At 44.0% G+C, this 17,528-nt stretch overlaps 1 protein-coding gene across 1 annotated transcript in view; it reads right to left on the reverse strand.

Annotated features, from left to right (window-relative positions):
* LOC108789647 (ovochymase-2-like) overlaps positions 1-17,528 on the reverse strand; it is a 53,291-nt gene that overhangs the window by 17,622 nt on the left and 18,141 nt on the right. The window contains exons 11-17 of the mRNA XM_018559718.1: positions 16,223-16,363; positions 13,071-13,201; positions 8,679-8,772; positions 6,372-6,503; positions 5,161-5,235; positions 1,559-1,745; positions 1,359-1,425 (exon numbers count right to left, since the gene is read on the reverse strand). Of these exons, the coding sequence (XP_018415220.1) occupies positions 1,359-1,425; positions 1,559-1,745; positions 5,161-5,235; positions 6,372-6,503; positions 8,679-8,772; positions 13,071-13,201; positions 16,223-16,363 (827 nt within the window). The remainder of the gene's footprint in view (positions 1-1,358; positions 1,426-1,558; positions 1,746-5,160; positions 5,236-6,371; positions 6,504-8,678; positions 8,773-13,070; positions 13,202-16,222; positions 16,364-17,528) is intronic.

Consider the following 17,528-nt stretch of genomic DNA (forward strand, 5'->3'; position numbering starts at 1 on the left):
CAAAGTAACACAATGTTCTGCCCATGCAGAATGCCAACGAACACAAATTCTAACAGTGTGTGGCAAGCTTAAATCACGGCACACCTGTTTTTATAGGGTTCTTTCCATCTGTAGTTCACACATAAACACTCTTACTTTGTAACATTATAGAAGCTCGGCTCAGTGATTCTGATATGTACAGTGGGAAGTAGGGATGCACCAATACCGTTTTTTCGGTATCGAGTACCGATATTTTGCTTTCGGTACTCGCCGATACCGAGTACCGATAGCGGTGCTTCTGCTGGCATGGAGCCGGCTTCCTAGGCAATCAGGAAGACGAGCGGCGGGTGATGACTTGTCGCCTGGCTCCATTTTGTTTGGCCGGCTTGATTGTGATTGGCCGGGAAACCAGCTTCCCAGCCAATCAGCATCGAGCCGGCTTCCCGGCCAATCAGGAAGCCTGCTTGATTGGCCAGAAAGCTGGCCGGCGGGTGATGACTTGTCGCCCGACTCCATTTTGTTTGGCCGGCTTGATTGTGATTGGCCAGGAAACCAGCTTCCCAGCCAATCAGCATCGAGCCGGCTTCCCGGCCAATCAGGAAGCCTGCTTGATTGGCCAGACAGCCAGGCGGCGGGTGATGACTTGTCGCCCGCCTCCATTTTGTTTGGCCGGCTTGATTGTGATTGGACGGGAAACCAGCTTCCCAGCCAATCAGCATCGAGCCGGCTTTGCGGCCAATCAGGAAGCCTGCTTGATTGGCCAGAAAGCCGGCTTGATGCTGATTGGCCAGGAAGCTGGCTGCCCAGCCAATCAGCAAGGAGCAGGCTGTTCGGCCTGCTCGATGCTGATTGGCCAGGCAGCCGGCTTCGTAGCCAATCAGCAAGGAGCCAGCTATTTGGCTGGTACGATGCTGATTAGCCAGCATGCTGGCATCCCAGCTAATCAGCATGAAGCCAGCTTCCTGGCCAATCAGAAAGCCAGGAGGCGGGTCATTACTCGCCACCCAGCTTCCTGATGGCACGGAAAGCGGGCTCCATGTTCCCCTACGGCACTGCCAGTCAGAGGAAATCGGTATCGGTGCATCGCTAGTGAGAAGCCGTACCCCTGGCTCCCCACTGTATCAAAACAGAGTCTATGAACGACCCCGTTTCCCATGTTGTACCTCTAGTACCCTCGCTATGTTGTCTCGTTTACAAAGCACAGCCTCATTGTCATCTCTATCCTGTGAATAGTACAACACAGGGAGGGGGTCAGAGGCACAACACTGTGACTGGTGAAGATCATAGACCTCATTCCGATGCAGCATGGAGTAGCCCTCCCCCTCAGCGGAGCAAGTGGTAATCCTATTGGCTTGCACATAATGAGGAAACAGTCAAACCTGAGCATCTTCGGCCCTGTCCAGATCATGTAGTCCAGCGACCACCAGAAACAGAAGGAACTGTCTTCTGCAATACAATACTGAGTTATAGTTCAAACACTCAATTGTAAAACAATGGATATATTTCACTTATTGGGTAAACTGATATAATCTACGCTGGCCACACACATTACAAGCCCTGGTTATATATTATTGCTTACCTCCGTTCAATGCAACTGGCCGCTGTTAGGACAAACTTGTTTGTTACAATTACCGCGCTGCAGAAGTGCTTTCCGCCAATGCTTAAGCTGACATGCCAGGGCCAAGAGTTTGGAATGGCTTCCTCTGCCACAGTTATGCTCTGGTTAATGAACATAGGTAGGATCGGAGCAGCTACACAACCCGTTTCTAAAACAAAATGAGAGACCAAATAAGCAAGTGTGGGGAAGGGAAATCCCTACTGTTCAAAATTGACTTTTGGACTTGTTTTTAAAGCTGAAGTTTAATCTGTTTATATTTTGCTGTCCCTGGTTTCTCCTTCCTCCCCTCATCAACTAATGACATTTTGAAATAAAATCTTTCAGTTTTCATGACATACCTTATTTTAGACCTAATGATGCCATCACTGAGTCTCTGTGTTTCTTTATGCAATGCAGGCAGATTATGGCAGGAGGAACAGACAGGGTGCTGTATATTGCTCCCTGTCTCAGTACTCCTCCCAAGAGTCCTCAGCCCTGATGTTAGCAGTGGGCTGGCTCACTGGCCCGTTAAATGTGGATAACAGTCTGGAAAAGTGAGAGTACCTAGGCAGGCTGCATTTCTATTAGACATGTGCGATTCGTTTCGTTCCGAATCGAAATTCGGATGAACTTTCGGAAATTCGGACATTCGGATTTATCCGAATTCCGAATTACAGACATAACGAATGCAAACGAATCCGAATTCCATTTCCGAAATTCGGTAGCGTTAGTACGAACGTTTGTTTCGTTTTCTGTTCTTATTCGTTTCTTATTCGTTTCGTTCATTGGAGCAAAGTGACATTAGAGAAGGAGAAAAATATTTTTTCCCCCTCAAATGTCACTTTGCTGCAAACGAACGAACGAAACGAATAAGAAATGAATACGAACAGAAAACGAAACGAACGTTCGTACTAACGCTACCGAATTTCTTCCGAATCCGAATTCCGAATCCGAATTGACTTTCACACACGAATCCTGAAAAACGAAATAACACAAATCCGAATTTAAAACGAAACTAAACGAATTTTTTGGCAGTGCACATGTCTACTTTCTATGCAGATTTCCCTAGCTAACTTACACATGTGATGCTGAGCCTCCATGATTGAAAAGACTGAAATCCAGGAGGAGGACTGGGCATTTCTAGGCAGGCTGCATTTGCATGGAGACTGTTATGGTAATGAAGTTGTACCACCGGAATATTACATTTAACATTCTGTCCTATTGTGCTATTACGCGTCACATCTAGTTTGAATCACAACCGGCTGCCCAAACACTGATGGGTTAAAATTTGTTTAGGCCACCTCAACATTCCAAAGCAAACAGATATCTGCTAATCTGCCCCTTGATCTTTCTAACTTTTCTAATAACCCACTAAGAGTTTAGAGTTGTTTATATTTGGCCTAGCTGTTTATCAGGGGTCTCATAAAACTCTAATGAAAAGTCAACCAAGCACACTTGCAGATCACTAATCAATCAACACTTGACAGATCTAGTTAAGCACAAGAGGGCCTGGCACTGATAACGACATGATTGGCTTCCAGGTGAAACGTATAAGTACCATATAGCTCAACATCCATAACTCCAGACATGGGGTTCCTATCTTGCTAATAAATGTATTATATATATAGTTGTTTTGTTTATTCCTGCGTCCAAACGTACTAAACTCGGAGGATCTAGGAAATCCAGAAGGCTAAAAACCCATATAACCCCTTCTGAGCCACATAAGCATGTCAAATTTATCAGAAGCTAATATCATGACACACAATAATTTAGGGGTTGTCAGATAGTAATATGTGAGAATATTAATCTGTGTTGATAGCAATGGAATAAACAGTTTCGAAGGGGCAGAGGAGAAGGTCATAAAATGCTCAGCCCTTCTAGTCATCCCTGTTTCTTCCAGATTGGCCTAGGGGGCTGGCTCAGGGACACCCCCTTGAAGACTGACAAAAAGCACAGGGCAGTCGAGAAGCTCTAGGAACACCAAAGCTCGTAACATCAAAAGGAGGCACTCTTGTAACATCCAAGAAGAGTTCAACTTTAACATCAAGAAAGAATCTTTGCAAGCTTTACTTGGAGAAAGAGCCCTTCAAATCCATCTGCTGTGCATTGAACTGGATTCTGCCAGAACTTACTAAACCCAGGATTTGTTAAGTTCTCTTTTTTATTCCTTTTATTTTACTATTTTACTTATCTCTCTCTGTGTTAGCATCTTGTCCTGCACCGTTTCTCTTAATAAAAAAATTATCTAAAAAATCGTTAAGGTTCTGCTTGCTGCTAAGGAAGCTGGGCCACCTTTTTGGTGGAGACTAGGCCCTGTGCTATCACAGTAACCTGCAACACTGCTGTGCAAATGTCTGTATTGTTGTTTTTTTGTTGGAAAATTAATACATTTTTTTAAAGGTTAAAAAATCGTTACGCTTATCTCTACGTTCTAAATAAGAACTTAAAGTATACTTGTCTTTGTGAAGAGTGTTACTATATAACGAAACCTGTCATATTCCTGTCTGAATGGACAGCGGTATCATAGGCATTGTTTAAATTTGTGAATTGTCACAGCACTTGCTGGGAATGGTGCTTGTTTCCCTTAAAACACGCGGGGGGCAGTGATTATTTATGTGTGTAAAGAGTTAAAGGTGGAGTTAACCAAACCCCAGTGATGATCGCTTTCAGTCTGCTGGCCTTAGATTGCTGTCCCATGAGCTGGGAATTCTCTGTGCAGGGTGGGCCTGGGAGTGGTATTGCCAGATCCTTGTGAAGGCTCAGTAGGTTTGGAGCTGCATATAGTCACATGTTGGTGAAGTACAGTGGGTTCGGACTGGCCGCATCCATTACAGAGACCACCCTAGGTTACACCCCCACGTGATATTGAGCCTTTATGATTTAAAGCACTGAAATCCAATGAATGAAAGGCGCAGGCCAGAGACAGTCAGGCTGGGGAGGAAAGTGCTAGATGATGCTGAACATCAACCAGCCAGGAAATGACAAGGGGCTCTTTCTGACTTGCTGGGGCTTCTAAAGCACATTGTGAGATGCTCAAAGTGTGCAGTGAAATCAGAGTAAGCAATTTAATTTCAGAAGAGGAGCCGGTGCAACTGTGCAAGACTGAAAGTGAGGCTGGAGTTCAGCTTTAAAAAAGTAAAGCTATAACACTTAAGATTTTTTTTGGTTCTGGATGTCAGGTATTTACTGTTTAGGTGCCCAACAGGGAGATTTATTTTCATTTCCTGTTCAGGTGACCATTTTTTTGGAGACAAGAAGTGGGTAGAATCTCCCCAACTGGGCTGGAGATAGCAATAAAACTCTGGTAGTCCTTCTAATTCCTCCCTACTCTTTTTACAGAATTGCTGCGTGGGTGTCTCTGATAATTTAAGGTTTCATTAGCATGACAGCCACGCAGTTAGCATTTTTTCTAGCACCTAGCATTGGCAGTCGCATTACATTCTCTCATTACAAATCTACGGGTCACTATAAACAAATGATGCGGTCAGCAAGTAACAGCGGTAAACTATACAATAAAATATTAATTATCGGTAATCTTGAAATTAATACTTGAAAATACTCTCACAATCTACAAAGCTATTTACCAACATCTGCAACTCGATTGCCAAGGCTTTGTGTCAGATTGGATCCTTCAAAATCTGCTGGGTTTCTCTCGATGGCTGTGATGTTATAAAAAAATTTAGATATTACAATTTTAGTCACAGGTAATCGCTTTTAGCATTCAGACATATACAGGTTAAGAAAACCTGTCACCAGAAATACAGATATTGCCTTTGCTGAACTCTCCTTCTAAGAAGCCACACGAAGCAAGCCGATGTACGGCTGATTTCAGCCGATATACGGCTGAAATCAGCCGTACCAGCCTGAAGTGAATAGCCGAACAGTGTTTGGCTCACTTCACTTCTGATCGGTCATTCACTCGGCTGCCCTATTCAGCTTTGTGAATAGACCCCTAGATTTCTGACTGTCTGGTACAAGAATACAAAAAAGGACTTATGACGTTATCTGACTTTCCAGATCCTCATGTTCAGGCATGAAAGCCAGGCAACTTCTATTTTCAAAGAGGTATCAGCAGTGACAACCATTGAGGTTTATAAGCTATACATGGTGCAAGCATGTATGTTTGTGGTGCCCAGTGACCCTAATGAACTAAGGTCCCTCAAGGAGTTCTGTTTATTAGGTGCATATTACATAGTGACACCGCACACTCCGTGTGCTATCACTGTGCAAGGAGCGATACATTGAGCTATAGCAGCTCACTGTATTGCTTCTTCTCCTTTCTCCCCCACGATCAGGAAGTGATTGCTGGTTGACAGAGTGCAAGCAGCCGAGCAGCACAGAGCTGAAGGCTCCCTCTGGTGAGAGTCTGTCTGGAAACTCATCACAGGGAACTAGCTAGCTGCCTCCATCTTCCTCTACACTGCTCATCTAGACAGAGGGAGGAGGTATCTTCGTCAGGCTCAGTCTCACTTTGTTAAAAGTCGGTAAAGACACTTATCAGAAAGAGTCAGCCCAATGTACAGATCTGCACCTTGTCAGACTTAGGGCAGATCTGCAGCTCATATATTATACCAGAACTCTGGGTAAAAATGTTCTTAACCCTTGCAGTGGGGCTACATCCACACTCAAAGGGTTAAAGTCTTGTATTTACCTAAGTTAAAAAATAACATATAACAAGATATACCCAGCCGATCCTTCCAGCCCGCTTGTTCTTAGACCGGTCCACTAACATCCTTCTTCACAGCATCAAATTACAGGAAACAGTCTAAATATTTTACCGTATAAGGTTTCTTACATTGATCAGTGTGGAAAGAAATAGTTGCTCGAAACCCTATATGATTAACACGAGAGTCAGAGGAAAATATGATCTGCATGATGTTTGAGGTGCTCTCGACTGGTTTGGGAATGGAAAAGCCACAAAACTTCCCTACAAAATGAAAACAAACATTGTAAAAAGAATTTCGTCATAATACTATCTCTTATTCTGGCCTCCATGACATTTGTGACAATGCTACCGGTATCTGCTTTTGAAATGATGGGTTTAAGAACCCACCTGATAGCTCAACGAGAGAATGAAAAAACATTAATGAGTTAGGGACCTTGGGTTTTGTAGCTTACACCCTAAAAAAATGTAATCTTAATATCTAGGTAGCCCTGATCCTCTGCTCCGCATCTGTCCACATGATTTGCAAGACCTGGTTTTCATTCTGCCAGTTATCATTCTGTGTCTTGGGAGCTGTAGTGTTTGCAGGCATCCTTGATATAAATACATTTCAATAATTATTATTGTTACAAAGTATATACAGTACACTAGTTCTTTTATTTGTAGAGATATCTATAGATATATAGATCTATATATCTATAGATACATATAGATATATAGATCTATATATCTAGAGGTATATAGATCTATATATCTATATATCTAAAACCATAATCAGCCCCAATAACTCACTCTCCCTTAAAGAGACACTGTCCCCATGTAGGGAAATGGGCATCCCCTGACCTCCATATACTTACTTAACATGCACTCCCTGGCAGCCCATTGATCCTCTGCAGCCAGTGATAATGCCAGGCACTTCCAGGTTTGAGGAGCATGTAACCTGCTCCCTTGTGAGGGTGCCTTGGCGTAGCAGCCAATCTATCGGCCTGAACATTGCCACATGACCAGAGGAGAGATATCACTGCTCTACGTGGTCCCTGACACAGCCAATTTCAGCGCCAGCTGCAGAGGAGCAAGGAGCTGTGAGGGAGTGCAGGACGGATAAGTATTAAGCATTCAGGGGATGCCCTTTGCAGAGGCACTGCCACCTACCTGGCATGGTGTCAGTGCAGTGCATGAAGTAGTGTCTCTTGAAGGAATAGAGTGCGGCCAGATTTTTCCTTTACAATAGATTTGTTCCAATTCATACTGTGGGGAACCCCAGGGGTACACATGCGTCTTCAACACAGTCCGATATAAATAAACGTTTTTTATTTCATCCAGCGGTAACAGAACAAACAGCTTTCTTCAGCAAAACGGTAAAGTAAAAGGCTTTCCTCAGCAAACATCAAACATAAAGTCCTTCAATAAGATTGTAGTGCGTTTAGGTGATCTCACCAAGATAGAGTCCACTTGCTCCTGAGCAGCCACACAGACCTTTCTGTCTGTCTCTCAGCTTCCCCACTCCTCTCTCACCTGGGTTACCTTTTAACAGGAAGGTCTGTAGGGGAAGTACCTGCCCTCCCAAGTTAACCCCTTCTTTGCTCTCAGCCCTGCTGACTCACCACAATACTTATAGTGTCAATCTTGTGTAACAAAATGTACTTATAGTGTTGTGAAAGAATGTCTCTTCTTCTAACAGAAAGAACTTTTTTTAATCTCAGCTGGCCATTTCTGAATTTAATTTTGTAGATAAGGTCTAGGTGGTGCATGAGCAGTCAGTATTCCGGGAAGGGTTTTGAAGCTGAGACATGTGTCTGTTTGAATTCCTCGCATGATCATGCTAACGAAAAGGGCATTATCTTATATAACATACAACCTGTCACAGACAGTGACAAAGTTTTTGCAGACATTTTTAACTTTCTATCTACAGTAATACAAGTTGTTTAAAACCTATATCTGGTCAAACTAAAATAAACACTTTTTCTTTTCATATCTCTTATTTATTTTTGTCTGTAGATTGCACATAAAACAAAATACTTTTTGCAAGACAATAGCCCCAAAAAAGTCTTCCCTGTCCAGAATAAAAATTATACACAGTATGTATTATAACTGATAACAAAGTTAGTGCTGAATCAGCAGGGCTATGTCTGAAATGCAAATATTGCTCGGGGGCATAAGGGTTGTACAGATGTAATTAAGAGGACTAAAATGTTTAAAAGAAAAACTTTGGAAGAATATTTTTCAGTCCTGACCATAATAGATAAAGAAAAAAACATCTACAAAACCAGCACAGATTTCCTTCATGGGAAGATCCATTGTTGCCTACGCATATTATATGGAATACCTGGTATGTGATGACATGCTGAGTACACCAGAGAATGATTCAACATTTTCTTCCAGAGTTACAGATATGGGAACAGGGGGGCATCAGTGATTGCAGTATGACAATAAGCTCACCTGCCGCAACAATTCCCTCCAGGTCATGATAAATGAGCACATAATCAAAAAGACAGCCGTTGCTTGGTTCAACTTCAAAGACGGTAAAAGTGACCTAGATAACAGAGAGTGAAAGCTGAGCGGTACAAGAAGTGCAAAAATAGAACCTGTATTAGGTCATAGGTGGGCAAGATCCATCATGTGTAACAAGTCATATCTACCACAGTTCACGTTTCAACATTTGCTTACTGAATGCTCTAGGTTATTATTGCTTTACTTGATGGAAGTCGAGTGGGTAAAGAGTGTAATATCCCTCCCTTCTTTTTTCCCTTCTATACACCCAGGGCCGTCTTTAATACTGATTGGACCCGGTGCAAACAATTTCTTGGGCCCCCCTCCCCCGGCCCTAACAGCAGCATACGGAAGAGGTGGGGGCAACACTATGTGATGCCGAACGCATAGTAAACAGAATGGTGCTGCAAGGGTTGCTGCCTTTTCTTCAAGCGAATCCCGAACAGTCTAACACCACACTGCAACTTTTTTTAGAATAAACAAGAAAGAACGAGGAGAGACAGCCAGGGGAGAGAGCGGGGGGAGAGAGCGGGGGGAGAGAGCGGGGAGAGACAGCAAGGGGAGAGAGAAGAGAATGAGGCGAAACAGCCAGGAGAGAGACAGCCAGAATAGAGAGAGAGGAGAGACAGAGAGAGAGCGAGAAGAGACAGCCAGGAGAGAGAGTGAGGAGAGACAGCCAGGGGAGAGAGAGAAAAGAGACAGCAAGGATTGAGAGAGAAGAGACATCCGGGGAGGAGAGGGAGGAGAGACAGCCAGGGGAGAGAGCAGGGAGAGACAGCCAAAATTGAGTGAGAAGAGACAGCCAGGAGAGAGAGTTAGAAGAGACAGCCAGGGGAGAGAGCAAAGAGAGAGAGCTAGGGGAGAGAGCAAAGAGAGACAGTTAGGAGAGAGAGCGAGGAGAGACCGAGAGGAGAGAGAGGCAGGAGCGACAGCCAGGGGATAGAGAGAGAGACAGCCAGGAGAAAGAGCAATGAGAGACAGCCAGGAGAGAGACAGGATATTCAATATCCTGGTGGGAAGCTGTGCGGAGTCTCAGGAGGACTATACGGGATCTCAGGAGGGCTGTGTACGGGGTCTCAGACGGGCTGTGCAGGTATCGGTATCGGTGCAGTAGCATCCCTAGTGAATTATAAACGTGCAATGCATTTTATAGACCAACTACACATGCAATCTAATAATAATCTACATGTGAAATAAATATATAAGTATGCAGAATCACCCTATGGTGAATAAATACAATATATAGTGAAAAAATACCTAATATGTATTTATTCACCATAGGGTGATTCTGCGTATTTATATATTTCTGTATTTACTTCACATGTAGATTATCATTAGATTGCACATGTAGTTGATCTCTATTGCGCAGGGCATGTTTATAATTCACGTTTTTTAGGTGTTATATACAGTTTTTTAGCATGGCAGCTTAGGGGTTTGTTGTTCCATAGCACAGATCCTGTTTGTAATATTATCTATAGGTGCATCCCTAGTATTGAGAGTACAGGAAGCTTTGCTGCAGCCATACATAGAACTTGATAATGACATTTTCTTTAAAAACTCTAAATCCTGCTTCAGCAGCATAGATTGAACTAGAGAAGCAATGTCAGGAACCTGCTCTGCATATGTATGTGTTGCACACAGTATATGTATCTGTTGCATACATAAACTGTGGCATATTTGGGCACTTACTTGGTGTGAAGGTCCAGAGAGGGGAGGCAGGAGGGGACACAGTGGGGGTGACATCTCAGGGCACTGTGTGGGCTCCCAGCAGGGCCCCAGACAACAGATGAGAGCAGAGTACGGAGAGCGGGAGGTGGGGCCAAGTTGATAGTGGGCGGAGCCCAGAGCCACGTCTATGCTGCTGTATGTAGCCTCCTGTCTGTAGAGCACCAATGCTGTGTACACAGACATGTGTTTATCTTATGTGGGCTGAAGGGGCAGCTGCTTTGGGCCCCACAACAATGATTGGGCCCTGGGCGACTGCCCCCTTTTGCCCTGCGTTAAAGACGGCCCTGTATACACCTATAGATTATCTGCAGACTTTCTATGGTCAGATCGATGTTAAAAGTGCAACAGATTCCTCCATCTACGCTAAACTGTGTGGATGGAGGAATCTCCCGCTGGGCCAAGCTTCAGTATCTTGCTAGTTGGCCCGCTGGCTCTCAAAATGCCTGCATCCAATCAGATTGTTCAGGTATTTTCACAGGCAGTAAGATACTGAAGCTTGGCCCAACGGGGGAATCCTCGATACACACAGTTTAGCGTAGATGGAGGAACCTGTTGCAGTTTTTCCATCTGACCATAGAAAATCTGCAGATAATCTATAGGTGTATGGCCAGCTTTCGAAATTCACCTCTGTGACAATAAAAAAAAAATACAACTTTTAAATAAATGTTAAAGAGGAACTGAACTCTGAAAGTTGTGCTCACAAAAGGCAGGCAGAGGGCAAAGAACTAGTCACCCGCATTGCCTGTGGTCTTCCTGCAGCTGATCTTTTTTCTATTACTGACTTATCATGTCTTGTTCTACATTGTATCTTTGTATAGGGGTGGTCATCTTGGAAGACAAAGCTTTGCTTCCTCATGTTGGAGCATTCAACAAGAAGGTAATGTCACCAGATTTCACCTTAAATCTCCTAAAACTAGCAGTCAGAGGCAGAAGTGCCTTAGATCTCACACTGCAGATATAGAGCTATGAAGTTGTAGGCACAGGAGTGTCCAGGCCGCTCACATACCAGTAAGTGCACTGCTATTTTTCAGGAGGAATTCCAGACAAAGGGTTTGTTTTCAGGGTACTTCTTTGGCACAATTAACATTTCTAAATGTTCCCTATACCGTGACAAATGTTCACTTTTTGAATTCAGTCCTACTTTATTAAATAGTAAATTGTTTCCTATCCTAAATGACTCAATTACACTATTTCTACAATCATAATATCTATGGAGTATTATTATTATTATTATTATTGTACAGGATTTATATAGCGCCAATAGTTTGCACAGCGCTTTACAATATAAGGAAGATATTACAATCACAATACAATTCATGACAATATGGTGAGGGCCCTGCCCGTGAGGGCTTACACATTCCTTCATTGAACTATACGAAAACCTGTCCTAATGGAAACATGCTTAGGGAGAGAACAAGGAGGTTGTAGTGTTATATACAGCAGAAGGATAGAAAGCATCCCTGTACAGGTGCATGCTTCCAGACCTTATTTAAAGGCCAGGAAAGGAATGCCTGGGATGCTATTCTTGATACAACACCATTGGTAGAGTGTCTCCATCTGCTGATTGCAAAAGTTGTGATAGCCCTGGGTCAGGTTTCCTTAGAGTTTATTCAGGTTTAGAAATGAGCTGGCTTTCTCTATCAAGGAAAGTGTTCATAAAAAACGAATTTGCTTTCAAGAAAGAAGATGCTCCAAAGTGTAGATCTTTCTTATGTTAAATCTGTGTACCGAGGTGCTAGAGCAGCACCATGAAAATTATTTGGAGATGAAGCTGTCTAATTTTGTAAGAAAGTCATGTAACTTGCCATTCATGTAACATTTCTGAAGTCTGAGACACCTCCTATCAGGGCTTTAGAAATATATTTCAGAAGTAGAATTGTTTGGTTGAGCTCCTTAGGCAATGTGGGTTTCTAAGCAGACCTATCAGTCTCTGTGTTAATTCTGCACATCACTGCAGCTCCTGCTCCTCAAGATTTAACTTGTATCTAAAGCCTTTTTTTCTTATTTTGGATAGAGTAGGAAATGTTTAACCCCTCTGTCAGGTTTTGTTTGCCATTTCTAACTTCTTTTGCTTTTGACATAGCAGGAATTGAAAGTAAGTCTCTCCAAATCAAGAGAAATCCCCTCATAGGGCCAAAGTGGATTGGCTTTTCTTCAGAACTACAAGTATATAGTAATTCAAAAACAGCTGAAATGCTCAAATGCAGGTCAACTGCCCCTGCAATGATCCCTAAATGATCTCAGAAGCACCTAAAATGTCAAAACCATTCTGCATTTTCTCATCCAAGTCCTTTGACACAGACCCTTAGACAATTGTCACCAGAAAAAAACCCCAGTGGAAGTTTATTCCTGTTCTGGTGACAACATCATTTCTTTGAGTTTCCTTCATTTTCAATCCCAGAGACAGCGGTCACCAGGACACAATGTAAGGGTGAATCTCACTAATGGAGACAGAGACAGCAATAAAAAATCAGACGATGGTTCTAGCTCTTCACTACTTCATACAAAACTAAAAAAAAAACTTTAAAATTAGATGCACTTTAAATATCAACGTTATAGTTTTGAATGGAGTTTGGGCTTTAACTTCTAAGTGGCAGTAATAAATATAAATACCTTTATCCTGAAAGATACTGGACAAGTAATAATCCATTTGCAGTCTGCATTGCTGCTATATTTCCCCGGGTGATTAATTGTCTGTATCTCTCCTTCTCCAGTAATAACAGCCACAGATCCACACTGAGAATCTGGAAGGATAAATATATATTGGTGTAATGTAGTATAAGAAACCTCACCAATGATGACACTTCAGTTATAAAGAATAAGAAATGCACACCAGTGTTGGGCAGTTACAGCACTGGTTCCGACCTCTACCTGTATTGTACTTTCCTGTGCACCTACAGTGGAGATGGTCTTCAAAAAATTATGAAGGGTTTTATATAAAAATAAAAGATGATGTCAACAGAGCTGCCAGTTTTTATCACGTATGTGGCCAAAACTGTACAGAAATATCATAAAATAAAATAGCCATGCTATTTACTGCCAATGGTATAAATGGAACTATACTGATATATCAAATACACACCACGGATCCATTTGATGTTGTCATCTGCATTCTTGGAACCAAGGATCTGCTTTGCTCTACCTCATGTGATCCCCTCTTATATGTAGTAAAGCTAATAAAATGATTCTAAGTCACAGGAATGTACCTAGCATAACCATAATTGTAAGATCTGTGTGGGGCCCCCAATCCTAAGGGAAATAAAACATACCTTTCTATGCAGAGATGTCCAGGGATATATATTGCCAGCAATTATGCAGGGACACTTTCACAAGAATTTGTGGTGGTTGTCATGTGACCTGAGATATCACCAGGGCCGGATTTACTCTCCCTGCCGCCCCAAGGCCTGGTTCCGCAATGCACCCCCCTCCCCGCCGCCCCCCATCAATGGAGAATGGCAACCGGATGCAGTGGGGGACCTAATAACCAAAGGGCCCTGGTGCAAGATTTTATCTTGGGCCCCTCTCCCAAGACGGGAGGGGGGGGCGCGGGAGCGGATCACACTGGCCCCCGCCCCCCCCCCAGTGGTCTCTAATGTTGCAGTAGCGTGCTGGACTTACCTGAGACCTTGCAGAGCACACCATAGATCCTGCATAGCCCACCTGAGACTCTCTATGGTGGTCTGGTCTGGTCGTCGGGATGCCGGCACAGTTGATACCCATGTAAGAGGCCCCCCAGACCCCTCACATGGGTACCGGCCATACCCCCTGATGGCAGTGCTCTATCAAAGGTTGTGACTACGTTAGAATGTGTGACCGGTGACGTGGTCACACGTTTTAACGTAATCCCACCCAGTTTTTCGGCGGTGGAATGTGTGATTCATGACCCTGTCACCTCCAATACAGGAGTTCTAGCACAGCACTGTGCTGGAACTCTTGTGACAGCTGAGATGGGAAGACTGCTCTCCCCTCTCACTGTGAACAAGGAGCGGCAGGGTTAATTTTTAACCCTGCCGCTTTGCTCCCTGCATTGGCGGCCAGTGAGGAGAAACTCGGCAGCCGGGGGGAGGACGGAACCAGAGGAGAGAGGTAGGTGCGGGATAGGTACATTTAGTCCTGCCTTCCCAAAGCAGGACTAAATGTAGAAGGCAACTTACCGCCCGGCACCTAGAACTTTATGTTCTGGGCGTCGGTGGATTCCACACCGCTGCCACCCCTTTGCCCCCTGCCGCCCCGAGGCCTGGCCTCGGTGGCCTTGTGGGGAATCCGAGCCTGGATATCACCTCTGGTCCATGCAAGGAAAAGCGTTCCTTCATTTAGAGCTGGGCTAAGTGCAGAATAGGAAAGGTACTTCCCTACACAGCTTGTCCTTGAGCGATGTCCAATGTGCCACCAACAATCCACAACACCACTCCAACTCATCAGTAATCCCATGAGCAAGTTAGTGGGAGATAGTATGATATCTAAATAACTTGTCTCAGGCAGAGGGCCCAGCTGCTTCCCCCCTTGCCTCTGGACCTTTACAGGGCTGTCTTTAATGCAGGGCAAAAGGGGCAGTTGCCCAGGCCTTGTCATTGCTGAGGGGCCCAAAGCAGCTGCCCCTTGAGCCTGCAAAAGATACACACGCAGCACCGTTCTTTTCACTATGCGATCAGCATTGCATAGTGTTGCTCTGCTGTACGCTGAGTGGCGTGGCCACATGATGTCTCACGGGGGTCACATCTCACGCAATGCTAAAGCCTGATGAAGGCACCCTGTGCGGTCCCAAAAGCGCTTGTTGGTCATATGACAAAAAACTTCAATAAATTAAGCTTTTGCTATCCTAAAAGGACTGGTGTGCTGGTGACATTTCTATAATTTTGCTGACATTCGCGGCGCCATCCGCAGTCACTGCGAGCACCCCCCACTACAAGGGACATATCGGTGAGGAGTGCGACAAGGATAGTACTTATTACTTAACATCTCACGCAGGGTCACGTCTCCCTCTGATGTCTTCTCCTATCTGCTCTGCAGGAGAAGAAAGTTGCGGGAGGTGGGGGCGTGATGGGGGCATGGCGTCGCTTTTAGGGGCGGGGGGAGGGGAAAAAGAAAGTGTTTGCCTAGGGTCCAATTAATATTAAAGATGGCCCTGGACCTGTAGCAGTCATGTAGGCTTTTACATCAATATTAATGCCAGCCAGCATATTGACAGCTTTGTGATAGTCCACATTAGAGATTTATGATCTCTTTAACCTAGAAGCTGTCTATTCAGCTATGGATCACACTGTTTCCCTTAAAAGGCTGTCTTACATTACCCATAGGTCTATGTGAAGCCTGCCCAAAACAATATAAAGATTGGACATTCTGCAGAACACAGCTTACAGTGATATAGCCTCACATTCTTATTGCATGTATGTAGGCAGGCAGTCCAAGCACGCAGTCATTTTTCTGACTGTATTCCAAATGTTATCAGTAGAAGGAACTCACTGATCACCAGTTTATCTCAGCTTATCTCTTATTACCAAGAGGAAATAGATCTATCAAGGTACTCAGTTTAGTGACTTGTGTTGCTTTCTAAGAGACCACGTAGAGGGCCTTAAAAAAAATGCTTCCTTGGTGTGCAGTTCATCTCACATTTTCTTAAAGAGTCAATTGTATTACAAATATACATACACATCATAAACTGGGGATTTTTGGCACATTGTTTCAAAAAAAATAAAAAATCTATAGGCTGGAATCAGAAATGCAGCTTTGTATTGCATCCACGGCAAAGTTTGAAGCAGAATCACCTGAATAGTCTTCTGGCTCTACCGCCTCATAGGAGAGTGCAAATCCGCTTCTGAATACTTGGAAATCAGAGATGAATTTCAGGCTGACTTCATTTTTTGTGATAAGCAAAGGCCAAGGACGATCACTTCCACAGAATTTCCCTGTGAAGAAAGCATATCTGTTACGTGAAGTATGATGACAATGTTGGTGAGAAGATTGGGACAATGGAGAAAAACTGTGTTTACGTTTTAAAGGGAAAGTATAATGAGTCCTTTTCTACATAGTAGCTATGTGCTCTTTACCCTCCATGTTGTAAATTAAACCTTGTCCTGAATTGCAAATCTACACAGTGATAAATCAAGTTTAGGGGAAGAAGATAGCAAACAATATAGACAATAAATATAACAGATGTGTAAGAAACCTGCACCATTGGATCTTTCTTGCCATCTGGTTGGTTTTGCTGTGTGTGTACGCCCAAAAGATGTGCCACCGTCCATCTAGTTCCCCAATGCTCATGCACTTTAGAACTAGTTGTGCATGCCAGCACTTGTGAATGCATGTAAAGGCTGCCCTGTGATTGGCTGGTCACTCTTTAAAGATATAGCAAGCCTGCTGCAGGGTGTCCATTTTGGAGCGTACAGTTAGCTCTACAGTGTGCTTTTCTGTTGCGGTGACTTCTGTGTCACTGGGGCTGCTGGAGGAGCCTGAGGGCTAGCCTCCTTCCTAGAGACTATGGACCTAGGACTATAGAGACCCCCCTTGTGGGTTGAACTGGGTGTCCGGGGCCCATGGACGGCTGTTGCAGGGGTGCCTGGCCCTACAGCCGTCCAATTTCACAATTCAATACCGGCTCAGGAAACCCAATGTTAATGACAATGGTACACATATCAGCCCTCCCATTCAAGCTATCGGACCAATCCCTGCTGACCCTGTTTCAAGTCCTCATTTGCATGGCCAGAGGACCTAAGTGAGGACAAGAGGGGACTTTACAATTGACCAATAGGAAGGTGGTCGGTTGGGCCACCTTCAAACTGTTACATAGTTACATAGTATTTGAGGTTGAATAAAGACATATGTCCATCAAGTCCAACCCATTGTGTGTGTGTGTGGGTGTTGTTTATAAAAGTGTGTGTGTGCATCCAATAAAGGAGATTCCTGTTTGAACTTACATACAGCCTGCCTGGTGTTTGTTCTGAGCTATCACCACTGGATACGAACGGCACATAGCTGTAGTTCGAATCCCGAATTATCGGACGACTGAAAAATCAGACGCTGCGGTCTGAAATCTGAGGAGTGCCGGGAGAGTGGAACCGAGCGAGCAGGGAC

This window comes from Nanorana parkeri, unplaced genomic scaffold (genome assembly GCF_000935625.1).
Source record: "Nanorana parkeri isolate BGI_ZX_2015 unplaced genomic scaffold, ASM93562v1 scaffold414, whole genome shotgun sequence".
NCBI lineage: Eukaryota > Metazoa > Chordata > Amphibia > Anura > Dicroglossidae > Nanorana > Nanorana parkeri.